The sequence below is a fragment of the Xyrauchen texanus genome, chromosome 15 (genome assembly GCF_025860055.1).
Source record: "Xyrauchen texanus isolate HMW12.3.18 chromosome 15, RBS_HiC_50CHRs, whole genome shotgun sequence".
Lineage (NCBI taxonomy): Eukaryota > Metazoa > Chordata > Actinopteri > Cypriniformes > Catostomidae > Xyrauchen > Xyrauchen texanus.
In genome coordinates, this window is record NC_068290.1 from 27,479,269 (window position 1) to 27,493,101 (window position 13,833).

At 38.4% G+C, this 13,833-nt stretch overlaps 1 protein-coding gene across 4 annotated transcripts in view; it reads left to right on the forward strand.

The window, feature by feature from the left end:
- Positions 1-5,165: 5,165 nt before the first annotated feature.
- Positions 5,166-13,833, forward strand: part of LOC127656031 (collagen alpha-1(XIV) chain-like) — a 197,028-nt gene continuing 188,360 nt past the window's right edge. For 3 of the 4 annotated variants that reach the window (XM_052144159.1, XM_052144160.1, XM_052144162.1), the window contains exons 1-2: positions 5,167-5,412; positions 6,477-6,598. In XM_052144159.1, coding sequence (XP_052000119.1) covers positions 6,511-6,598 — 88 coding nt within the window. In that variant the 5' untranslated portion in view covers positions 5,167-5,412; positions 6,477-6,510. Of the gene's footprint in view, positions 5,413-6,476; positions 6,599-13,833 lie in introns of all 4 variants that reach the window. The other variant, XM_052144161.1, reaches the window with a different exon arrangement.

The following is a 13,833-nucleotide window of genomic DNA, read 5'->3' on the forward strand; positions in this document are numbered from 1 at the left end:
GTGAATCCACCTCACGGGTGAATTGCAGTAACACAGTGAGATAAAAGGATAGCCAAATATTAAAAATATGTCAAACAAGGGCATGACTCATCCACCCTTTAATACTTCTCACATCAATCTGGCAACCAGCCAGATTTACATGAATATGCAAAACTATCTCCTTAAATTATCATTTATGTCTTAAGGGGTGGCCGAATTAAATAAACACTGGGCCATGCATATTTACTGTATGGATCAAAACAGTTACTGAAACTTCAAAAATCTAAATTCAGTGTATCAGTCTGTTCCAAGGTCGTGACCCTGACAATGTTTGCGTTCAGCATTCTTTTGCACCTGAGTTCTTAAAACACATATACGCTCTGTTTTAGAGAGGTGTGACATAAGTGCATAAATAGCATTTTTTCGAAGTATTATATGTTGATATTGTCATTTAGTTAATGTACCGTGGTCTTTGCATTATATAACACATTATCTAACCAAGTCACATTTATTTGAAAGAAATATGGAACAAAAACACTTTTCAAGTGAGATATATTTCATAAAAAACATTTGATATATTATGTCCAAAAAGTATTTGGACACTATTTGGACACTTTCTGCTTGTAAGACATGCCTATAGTTGATATAGTTGAAGTTTGGCTATTCCGCTACAGGACACCTGTGTGAACTTGATGGGAACTAACTTCATACATCCAAAAACAATTTTCTTGACCACATTGGTAAAAAATCACTCAGAAAAGAAAATATCTGAGAAAAAGTCTAGAATCCTGTGTTTGCAGACGCCACTTGATGTTATATTTGTATCTAATGCAATGACATCCAGACTCATTCCAGATTGACTTGAGTGTCCCAATATTTTTTGGGGCCACTGTAAGTGTGTGAGATCTGCTTTCTTGTGCATGCTTGCATCTGCTTGTCTATGTGAACTGCTCTTTACTTCTTTTGCAGTATCCCACGGTTAATTAGAAGTCGCTGAGTAATAGAAGGTTCCTTTGGAGTCTGCTGAATGAACCCACTGATTAGCCCACAATGCCTCATTCAATCGGCCTTGTCATTTGGGTATAAGCCATTCAGAGTTAAAGAGCTTACAGTTTACTGCATCTCGGCATCCAGGTGTCACCGTTCCATTTCCCATACTGACTGTACATTGATGTTGATAAATGCTATTTACACTGCAGGGTGGGCTGTTTTCAATGAGCCTTTTATCTGCAATAAAATATGAAGAGATTACGCTTTTGAAAAGTCTATGATTCTCTTGTACCTTCAAGATCAAAATGTCCTTATTATTTTGAAGGATGTGTGTTTGTGTTTAAAACTGTAGAAACAAAGGCAAAGGCCTTGTCTAAAATGAGTATACATTCACACAATCCTCATTAAACATGTCAACACAGTGGGAAGTTTCATGAATGCTTGATCAACTCTGTAACACGTTTACTCATCAGATGTGGCATGCAAGTGAAGAAATTCATTCAGAGTGCAAATCTGCCTTCTCATCAGAATTCAAAGTATTCAATCTAAGTATTCAAATATTGTTACATCTCCACAACTATGCCATAGGCTGGAATTTGGATTACTGGAATTTGGTTACACATCTGGTTTTGCTTATGTTTTTTTTGGTTTTGTTTTTTTGTCTACAATACATATCAGGTGTGACCAAAGTGTCAAATTAGCACCTGATTAAATTAATCTGGGAATCTTTGGATAGACAAAAAACGTGTTTATGCTGCGTTCGATTTAAAGTCGCATGTGGGATACTTGACATCTCCGATCTCCAACCATAAAGGCATTTCAGTCAAGATGCTCAGAAGATGAAGTGTAAGGCAACAACACAGCAAAGCTACCATTAGCTTTGCACTGTTAGATTGTCACCAGAGATGTCTCCTGGCAACTCAATTGATAAACAATGCTGCACTGCTAGCATTACAGGTGTACGATTATCAAAAGAGAGTATAATTTACCATGTTTTGTACACCTGTCTCTGCAAACATTTGTTAAACAAGCTTTAATATCATGGAATGTAGGAACTTTGACTCATTGATTGATATTATTTAATAAAGGTCAATGTTTATCACTAACTTTGTACATCTCCCTGGGTGCTGACATGTTTGTGTGACGTCACACACCTACATTTACACACAAGCTTCCAAGTCGGAAGTCCGACTTCAAGTGACGTTCCATTGCACTTTTCCTAGTAGGAAGTTGGAAATTCTGCCTTTCCGAGATTAATGGAATGTAGCGTTAGTACTCCTTACTAGTCCTTACAACACTGAAAAATCTAATTCTGTGGTGAAGTAAATATAGCAGAAAGGATTAAGTTCTTGTTACATTGAATTTAGAAGTTAAATTAAAGTTAGTTGAAGTGTGAACTTAAAAATATTAAGTACATTCTACATTGTACTCAATTCAAACATACAGTATAAAAATGAATACTCTAGCTTTTGTAAATATTATTTAGGATTGTTTGTTATTTTTACAATGCGTCATCATGTATCAGTCCTAAACATTGTTATGTTTTTTTTTTAGGGATGACGATTTAACGCGTTAATTCAGTGCAATTAATTTGACAAAAAATAACGTGTTAAAAAAATTAACGCAATTAATCACACTGCCCCCTGACCATAATACGGATGATCCTGAGAAATGCAAGTTTATAGTACCACCTGTTTACTCCAGAGGGCAGTAAGTGGCATTTCAGCTGTATGAGCAACGCGCAGTTTATACAGTGAAGAAAACACTTCAGTAGGCAGAACAACACAAACATGCATTACGTTGTTGCTTTCAAAACACTTAAAATGCGAACTAAGGGAACTCAAGATGTGTTGAAAGATTGAGTATTAAACTATATTTAACTTGAAACAGTGACCTAAACATTTTATGTTTATGATGCAACGCACCCGAGACGCTACACAAGCATGTCTGACGCAGATGTAAATTGATGGGTCCTTAAACAAGCCCTCATAATAAATCCCGAACTGATTGACAAATTATCTTGTGAAATGGATTCCTTTGAACTGTATGCCAATGATTGACTTATGATCAATAATATGGTAGTAAACAATACATTGTATTCTAAAGCTGCTTTTTGTATTGTCTTATCAATGATTAACTCTTCTGCCACAGGAATGTAAAGCATTTTAATTAACTGAATATTTTTTATATATATATATATCTATCTATTATATATATATATATATATATATATATATATATATATATATATATATATATATATATATATATATATATTTAAAGATAACTATGTATAATTATATATTGATATAAATATGTATAATCTTTATATATTGAATAATTGTTATATGAGGGGCTATCTCAGCAAATATTTGTATATACGATTAATCACGATTAATTAATTGGGACACCATGTCATTAATTCAATTAAATAATTTAATCGATTGACAGCCCTAGATTTTTTAATTTCACTGGTGAATGAAATAAGTAAATTTTACTTAACTTTCCAAAGCTGTTGCTTCCAGGATGCTTTAAAAATGAATGAGCTTGCATGGTTTCACTGTTTGCAAGTTTATTTACACCGTTTTTATTTTGTTGTTATGTTTAGTAACTTCTTGTTTGTGAAGTCTGAAATTCATTACTCAAAATGACCCATTCATGATCAAAAAAAAAAATTATCTGTTGATTGTTTCCAGAGGGTTCAAGGCAAATCTAGGGGGACAATTCCTCCAGCAGCCCTTCTTAGGGCTGGCCATGATTCCCTACACTACAGAGCTGTCAGTTTACTGGTGTCTAGTGCCGAAAGCTTCACAAAATAACACTGCATTCTTTTTGCCCAACAAGCAACCTGCACACAGTAAGAAACACATCTCAAACGCAATCTCACATATCTTTCACATCTCTTCATTTCAGATTTTATTGTGTACATTCAGATAGCTTTTGTTCCTCTGATACCCTGTTCAACTTTAACTGAACTTAAATGGGGAACAGGTGTTACAGGAGAGATGAAAATTCACAGTTCTTCCAAAGGTGTTTGGAAGGAAGTCTTCTTCCTCACTGTAAAAAGTGAAAATGTGTAGTTGTTAGAATAAAGAGGTCTTTCTACCTTATGTGAGCCATGTGTGAAACTTACTTTTCTTTGATTCAGTCATATTAAATAATACTGCAGACTTGAAAAAACAACATTTGACTTACATTTTTACCACATTACAGGGATATTACGGGTTTAACAGAAGTTAAGCTCAATTAAGACAGCATTTGTGGCAAAATATTGATTATCACAAAATTTTATTTTGACTTGCCCCTCCTTTTCCAGAAAAAATTTAAAAAAGAGCCCAAATCAGTGTTACATCGAGGCACTTACAATGGAAGTGAATGGGGCAATCCGTAAATGTTAAAATACTCACTATTTCAAAAGTATAGCCACAAGATCTAAACAATATGTGTGTTAACATGATTTCAGTGTGATAAAATCACTTACTAACCTTTTCTGTGTAAAGTTATAGCCAATTTTATAACTTGGTTGCCATGACGATGTAATGTCAACACTAAAACCCTAAAATGACTGTAAAAATGCAGATTTAAACAACTTTACACATAATATGCGGTTTCACAGAATTAATGTAAGTGCTTTTTTAAAATGATAAGCTTCACATTCCTGCCCCGTTCACTTCCACTGTAATGAGTCAAAATGAATTTTTGTGGCAATCAACTTTATGCCACAAATTCTGCCCATTGACATTAACTTGCATTGAACCCTGAATATTCCTTTAAGAACTATTTTTAGGTTAACTTAACAAAAAATTTCGTACATCTGAGTGTTCAATGTGTTTGAGTAGAAGACAAAAGCAAACTAAACCGAACCAAATAAAACAAAACTTATTGTGATTAAAACACTGTAGTGAAAAGGGAACAGAATGGAGGTGCATATTGTTCTTGACACACACACGTTTTGTCTCCTTCAAATTAAAACTATTAGACTGTCTGAATCAAGTTTCCTTATTAAAATATAAGTTGACAGTGTCAGCACAGTCAGATTAAACATCCATCGTCAATGGTGTATATAGGTGTAAATGACCATTTAATTCTCTTGCATGACAAAGGCTTTTCTTCTCAGCGTCGAAAACATGTGGGCAGGAACAAGAATTTGAGAAGAGCTCGTGGTGGTCGCGAGATCACTTGTCGTCTGTCCAGTGGCTGCAATTGGTCTCTCAGACTCGAGACTAAATAATGTGACGAGATGCAGTACTGAAGAGCTCAAAGAATGGGCGAATAACGACAGACAAAACACCCACACATAGCGAGCGCTGAGCTGTCGGACTGAAGCTACGAACAAGCCTGTGTAGTCTGAGGAGACACGGAATATAACAAGACGCGGGAATTTGGATCACACTGAGATCAAGCGGATTTGATTGGATCTCTTTGAAGCGAATGGTCTGAAAGGTAACGATGCAATTCAATTTGATCTGTCCTGTTCGCGCCTAATTTCATTATCTAATCTGCGTTTGAGAAATCAATGAGAGAATTAATATAGAAAGAAAAAGGTTAGAAACGACGCGGGACACTTTTGCGTTTGTAATATTACGCATTTACTTGAATTAACATTGATAAACCCTTTGTTGGATCTGTCAGAAATAACCCTTTACACAAAAAGGATCGAAGTGTTTAATATACTACAATATATATTCTTATTGTAATTATTATTTTCTTCGATATTATCGCTCATAAAAATACCCCCAACTGAGATGAACAGAAGGAAACATAACTTCAATAAAACTTCGGCATGTTTTAAACTCCACCGAAACAGAAAAAAATCTATACATTATGTATCCTGTTTTTAAATATAGCTGTGCTGTGCTGTTGAGAATAGAAATGAGCAGAAGTGATCGCTTGATGTTTATTTCAGGTGGCGGGCAGGTGAGTAAAGACAGACTAGCAAGTGAATTCAACAGCAATGTGGATTTTTGCTGGACTGAATCAAAAATCAAAGCATAAAGTTCATTGATAGCCTGCGTTTTTAGCTTTTAGTATTAGCTTCAGAAAATAAATAAAAACATGCATAAAGAAACTTTACCAGTGATATGCACGTTTTATTAATAATAAAAAACAATTTCCACATGAAATTGCAGAACATGCATCATGGCATATGTTTGTGAAAAGGAAAGAAAAAAGTGATCACTATTTAGTGGAAGAACCCCTCTGTATATGAAGACTGTGTAAAGAAAACTGACTTGACCCTAATTTAGACCAATGTTGGAATGCCCTCTTGAACAATCCTGGGCTACTTCCTCTAATGACAGGAGCCATAGAGGCCTGTTTGTTCTCAGGAGCAATGGTCCTCAGGAAGCACTTCTTACTGGCTGTCCATCAAAACTCAACATAGTCTTTACTGTTCTTGACCCACTGTCTTGCGCTCCTCCTTCCCCCTCCCTCTCTCTGTTCCTGAAATCCCCTTGAGGCCACACAGCTTCAGTGAGTTTCTCCACTCTCTGTTTCTCTCTGTGTAGGTCCACGGGAGGCATCACTCACACAGCTGTAAGGATGCAGGTGTCGGGATCGAGGATAAAGCTGTTGTGTCCACTTATCTCTCTGGCTCTGATTCAGTTTCTCACCCCTGTTTCAACTGAAGGTAATTGCTATCTTCAACAAATGAGCTTTAGTGTCTTTGATGGTTCAGAGTTAGCATTTTACTCTGGTACATTGGACTGTTGTGTGGTTCTGGTTTTGGGTGTGGATCCTGGTTTTGCTTCAGGAACCATATTTTACATTGGACATCAAATGGCGACCCAGCAAAGTCCCAGTATTGTTTATTGCACAAAAGTAAAAATAAAACATATTTAAAATCAAACAGTTAAATTCATGTTTCAAGGGTGAGGTTGTGTCATGTAACCTGTCCACTTTGGCATCTGCTTAATTTTGCTAGCTTCAAATGACAGAGGAGTTTGCACCAAAATACTGGGTGGACTTTGACGTCAACAATGGAAAGCATTTTCTTCTTCCTTTAAAAAGTTGAGAATTGATGCTGCTATCCAAACTATGCAAAATTATCTGATGAGTTGCATTTTATTATCATGCATCGATACCCAATAGTTGAGAACGACTGCTTTAAGGAATTCAGCCAAAATTGATAATTTACATTAGGGATGTGCCAGGGTGGTCGACTAATCGACAATTCATTCAACAACTGACTTGTTGATTAATGGGGTTGACTACTAACATCATATTTTTAGTGGTGGTGGTGGTTTTAATTGGAGATGCAGTTCTCAAATTAATTAAGAGACGGAACTTCTTGGAGAGTGTTTTTGCATGATGCTTTCTGTACTTAACAGTGATTAACAGTCGGCATGGTAAAACCCTCTGCAAGAAGTTTAGTCTTTTTAATACTTTAGTCCTTCTACGTGCTGCTGTTACAGAAATCAAAGTGCTGAATCAACAGTACATTTCAAGAAGATCACTTTCAGACATTAAATCCTCTGCTTTGCCGTGAGTAATATTCCAGTATTTTAGAGTTAATGTGGAGAGATTAAAGTCGTTTGCTGCTACTGTCTGACACTGCTTAAGTTAATAGTTGCAGTAAAAAAGGTTTAAACTGCTTGATTTTGCTAATTACTGCTTGATAGATGTCTGCTTGCAATATTATCTTGCAGTTTTGCACTTTTTAATGCTCTGCAAGGATCACCCTGAAACACTCCGGTTACGCTAAAGCATGCCGTACTGCATTCAGAATGCTCAGAAACGATTTTGTGCTATAGCATTTCTTATATCTTAATTTTCTTACTTTAATAGTTTTGTGTAATATGATGTTATACTGTAGTTATTTAGCCTATTTATTTGTTGAATATCTGTTCGTTACCATGTTGAAGTGCTGCACTTAGTGTCCCTCCCTCTGAAACACGTGTAATCGGGGTTACTTGAACATAAACAAGACTAACTATACATTATCCTTAACACCGACTAGTCGTTCAAACAACCAACTTACTAGTCAATTATGAAATTGGTAATTTTGCACATCCCTAATTTACTAACAGTCTTAATGTTGTTCCAAACCTGCATTACTTTCTTTCTTCCATGGAACATATAAGGAGATGTTTGTCTTTTGTCTTTGGTTGTCTTTGTTATTCCATGTGCATCCTATTACAAGTTATCCGATAGGATTTGGTTAGAAACAACCTGCAATTTAAGTCCTTTTTCAGTGAAAATCTTGACACATTTAGCACATTCATGAGTGCATGAGAGAAGCTTGTGCACAGTGGCATGCATGTTCACCTAAGAACTTACATTGTTTTTAGTACTAAACAATGCAAGTTCTTGTGTAAAAAAACACACAAGCCACTGTGAACAAGCTTTATCTAGTGCTCATGTCCTTCTTTCAGTTTTTAAGTGAGTCACTGACCACATTTACATTACATTACTTCAGAAAATGGTTTATTCCAGGGTTTTGCAGTAAGAGGAAACATAATGTAAATGAGAACGCTAATTTCTTTACGCCATTTAAGGGATTAAGAGAAAGTGGTTTAACGCATCCATGTTTCTCCTGAAGAACACAACTTAATGTGGCTATGTAAACAAATAAAATGCATTCAAACAGGTTTTTGAGGAGTGTGCATGTGCGTGAACAGACCGGATAGCAAGCACCATAGGAAGGATCCCAACAAAAAGGTCATCAAAGTGTTAATAATTCAACATTTCTAGGACTGTAGTGGGAAAAGCACATACACTGTTAACTGTACCCATTTTTACACATCAATGTAAAATATCTGAGAAAAAATAGCGAAGCCTTCCTCAGATGCCATGTTTGTTATTTACACAAGGATCGCTGGGAAATGATGTTGGTGTGGATAAAGCTGCTTATTTACTGAGCCGCTATTATGGGAGCAAAGATTATGCCGCTGATATAGTGCATGTAAACAATAATGCTGCTTTCTCGCAATAAGATGCTTTCTGGTGTCCATGTAAACGTAGTCACTGTCAATTGCCATTGTATTGAAAAGATAGACCGGGTAATACATTCAGAAGTCTAGGTTACTTTTGTAACCTCTGTTCCCTGATGGAGGGAACGACTCTCTCCATTCAGGATTTTCCCCTTAAGAACCGTTCAGCATCGTGGCCAGGAGGACACAACGTCTTGTTCCCTCCATCAGGGAACGGAGGATACAATAGTAACCTAGACGTTCCCCGTCTGTCACTCACTTTATCGTTGTGTCAAAGAAGCAACACTAGGGGTCCATATTTAATCACACCATGCGCTGAACCGTGTACGTGTGCTGCAGGTGCGGGTAAAATCTCGTAAAGGTATTGGGTGTTGCCCAACCCGCTGCTCTGCATATGTCTGCTAGGGAGGTGCCGTTGGCCAGTGCCCACAAGGATGCCACACTTCTCTTCGAGTGTGCTCGAACCCTCAAGGGGGTGGGCACGGCCTGGGTGTGATAGGCCAATGCTATGGCGTCAACCACCCAGTGGGAAAGCCTCTGTTTGGAGACAGCGTTCCCTTTCCGCTATCCACCAAAGCAGACAAAGAGCTGATCAGATCGTCTAAAGCTCTGCTTGCAGTCCACATAAGTATGCAGGGCATGCACTGGACACAGAAAGGGCCGGGTCTGCCTCCTCCCGGGGCAGCGCTTGCAGATTCACTACCTGGTCTCTGAAGGGAGTCGTAGGAACCTTGGGAACGTAGCCCGGTCACAGTCATAGGATTACGTGAGTGTCTGCTGGACCGAACTCCAGGCAGGTGTCGCTGACAGAGAACGCTTGCAGGTCCCTAACCCTCTTGATGGAAGCAAGCGTGATCAGGAGGTCCGTCTTCAGGGAGAGGACCTTGAGCTCGACTGATTCTAGCAGCTCGAAGGGAGATCTCTGGAGGCACTGAGAGATCCCAGGAGGGGACCAGGCTTGTCCGGGGAGGGTTCAACCTCCGGGCGCCTCTAAGGAACCTGATATTCAAGTCGTGCTTACCCAAAGACTTGCCATCTACTGTGTTGTGGTGGGTCGCAATAGCAGCAATATACACCTTCAAGGTGGAGGGGGACAGCCTCCCCTCCAACCTGTCCTGCAGGAATGAGAGCACTGACCCGACTGCGCATCTCTGTGGGTCTTCGGACCGGGAAGAACACAAATTCGCAAACAATTGCCACTTCAGGGCGTAAAGTTGCCTGGTAGAGGGAGCTCTGGATTTGTTGATCGCATCTATGACAGCAGGGGGGGAGGAGCCTCCGTTCGGGAGTACCAGAGCGGACAGTGGAAGGTCTCTTGGGAGGCGAACAGGTCTACCTGTGCCTTGCCAATCCGTTCCCAAATCAGGTGGACCGACTGGGGGTGAAGTCCTGTGGTGAGTTGTGACATGTGATGGGAGCGCACGGCACCTTGGCGATTTATGTACGCTACCGTCGCGGTAATGTCTGAGTGGATCAAGACGTGTGGAAGGAAGGAGGAATGGGAGGAACCTCCGTAGGGCAAGAAATATAGCCAGCAACTCTAGGCAAAGATGCCGGAACACTCTCCGATGCAGCGGCGAGCTAATCATCCATCATCAAGGGGATAGGCAGACTGACAGTGAGGTGAGCCGCTGTCACCCTGAGCCCGGGCGGAAGTCAACGAGCGTGTCGGGCGTGGATCGTGGGGATGTACCCTACGAAACCGAGCCCGCTGTCATCCGCAAATCGCCTCCATCGCCAGCCGGGTCATCCTCAATCCTGTGGGAAGAAGGATCGACGCAGGGGATGGCTGGAGTTGCGTTCCTTTTTAGGAAAGAAAGCCATAACCGCAACGTTGCCATGGTAAAGTTCTCGCAGTGAGAACACGAACCATCCACAAACGCTGCCTTGTTGTGACTGCGGCCCAGACACACGAGGCAGCGCCTGTGACCGTCAGGAGCCGCTGATTTGCGCCGTAGATCCAACTGCTTACGCTCTTGCAGAGATTAAGTGAACAGTCTGCGTGAATGCAGCTCGCTGATCACACAATCGCTTGGCTCCGAAGAAAAATTCTGAATGGACAGACGCATTTCCCTCCCTTTATCTGCAAAGTCTGTCTGCCAATTTCTCATTGGCCTATTCTCAAGTTCAGAGATGCACAAGGCTCTCAAGAGAGACCCCTAGTGTCACTTCTTCGACACAACGTCAAAGTGAGTGACAGAAGGGGAACATCTGCTTTTGTGTTTTGTATAAGAAAAAAAAGTCATACAAGTTTGGAACGACATAAATGTTAGTAAATGATAAAATAAATTGTAATTTTTTAGTGAACTATACAGTATCTTTAACCCTCTGGGGTCGACAGACGCGCCGGCACGTCCTGCTGGATTTTTTCGTCATTACAGCGGAAACAACATAAAATTCTCCGTAATCTTGGGGCATACAGATAAGTTTAAGACATTATTAGAGACTATAAAGGGTCTACTTTTATTTGTGTACACTCACAAAAACAACAAAATCTTGTGCTTTTGTAAAATAAAGAAAATAAAAAGGGTGAGCTGTAAGCAGTCTCTGGGTTTGCGAGCATATATCTGAAAAACGTCACAAAAATGAACTCTGTGAACACTTATCACACAAACATGAAACATATGTCTAAAGAAAGCTTAAAATGTCTACTTTTAAATAAAACAATTCAAATATAAAAGAAATATTCTCCTGCAATGTACTCTGTATGAAACAAAGCAATGTACAGTTTCACCTGGCTCAGCTAATTATATCTAATGTGATCATACCCATGGGCAGAGGGCGCTATTTATATGGTAATGTGCTGAGGCGATCAATGCAAATGGTAAACCTTTTCTGCATTTTTGAAAGACAGCATGATACACAAGTGAGAAAACTCATGGATAGTGATGAAGAGTTAAAATGTTCCTCAGACGTCAGAAGACCGATGAACCTTTGTATTTTGAAGAGAGACCTGATCTAGCCAAGGATACAATTTCGGATGAGTAAGTCATTTAGTTTTCATTAGCTGACATGCTATTTTTTATAAACATGTACATATTTTACTAGTGGGACTGTTTCCAAACTTGCCAGCCAGGATTCAGAGTATTGAAATTGGAAATATGTCCTATTAAGCAAGTTTTAGTTACATTGAAATGCTGTTTTGGCTAAAGCAGGTATTTAAATTGTATGCTGTATGATATCAATATGATATGTAATATTACATAAAAATAATATGAATGTTTAGATTATATTTTAACTAGTGTTTATGCTACCTCATTATCATCAACAAAGCTTGTGCTTGCAAAGATGTGTTCAGGTTAAATGAGTAAAATGCACTTAAAATATGCCCATATTAGAAAATCAGCATATTATAATGATTTCTGAAGTACTGAAGACTGCAGTAATGATGCTGAAAATTCAGCTTTAATCACAAATTGCATTTTACAATATATTCAAATAGAAAACTGTTTACAATATCACTGTTTTTACTGTATTGTGGATCAAATAAATGCAGTCTTGGTGAGCAGAAGAGACTTCTTTTAAATGGTAGTGTAGGTTTAAAATTAAGTATTCTTTATGTAAAGAAAATGTAGTCAGATTACTTTTAACTTAAACTTGATTTTGATCATTAAGTCTCCTCCCATTCATTCTCTTACTGTCACATTCCTCAGTGATGGGCCCAGGGGAGGGGTCTTTGTCTCCTCAGGTGTGAATTACAATCAATATTCATGATAGTTCACGCCTCCTCACATGTGACCTTTCTAACACTAAAAGTGTCTTACAAAAGTTAAATTACTATATTGTTTTGGATGAATGAGTGATCAGGATGGTTTTCACATAATTTTGTAGCAAAAACTCTAGGCTACAAGATCCAGTTCTCAAAAGGCTTGTGGACAAATGTTTATTATGTGTTATATGGCTTTATTTCAATTACTTAAATTATTTTTATTTTTTTTCAAAAACCAAGCATAAACGATATTTTCTCAAAAATACAAACATGTACACACATGTTGCTCACATAATATTGTAGCCCAATTTGTGCTGAATACACTGTGTTATCAGACTTTAGCCATTAATGTGTTTTAAGCAACTGAAAAAAGCACAAATGTCAAGGCATGCCAAAACTTCTCCAGGGCCCAAAATACCCTTAGACCCCAGAGGGTTAATATATGCTATGTTGTCCTGATCTTTATTTTTGGGATTTGATTGTATAATCATAGCACAATATTTACCTTGATGCTATAAATGATTAGACACATTTGACCCTTCACGCACTTTCACATTAATCTCCTATGAGGAGTCATTTTAATGTTATACGTCTCAAGTCTCAGTCAGAAGCTTAAAAATGACAGAGAGTCTTTAGAGTTTTAGTGTGGATAGAGATGTGGAAAAGCATTTAGTCTAACATTCACAGGGGACCACAATGATAATATCCCTAAAGGCAGCTTAAAGGCTTAATTTGTTGCTCTGTCTGGAAGGAGCTCAACATTCCTCCAGGGCCCTGGAATGAAAAGGTGGAGCCTGGATCATCATCAGGAGTGGGAGGTTCTGTTGAGAAGATAAAAGTCTTGATTACTAGTCTCTCTCTCTCTCTCTCTCTCTCTCTCTCTCAATTTTCCTTTTTTATCTTCACTCTTTTCCTCTTACCATCTCTTGTGTGATGGGCATATTTAGTGCTTAAATGTATGCATCCCTGGCAGGTTCTTTTCCTCCCTCATAGAGCTTTGGCTGGATTTCTGTCTCCTAGAGAAAAGTGGTCCATATACATTGTCAAAAAATTGTAAAAAGGGAAAGAAAAAGGGAAAACATGAATCAAATAGGTTTACTTAACACAACACACAGACTTAAAGGATATATGCATTCCCTCATGCTTGTGACTACATGATGCATGAAAGCGAAAATGTGTGTAAATGCTGTGAATGCCCTACTGAGAATGAATAGGTAGCAAAGA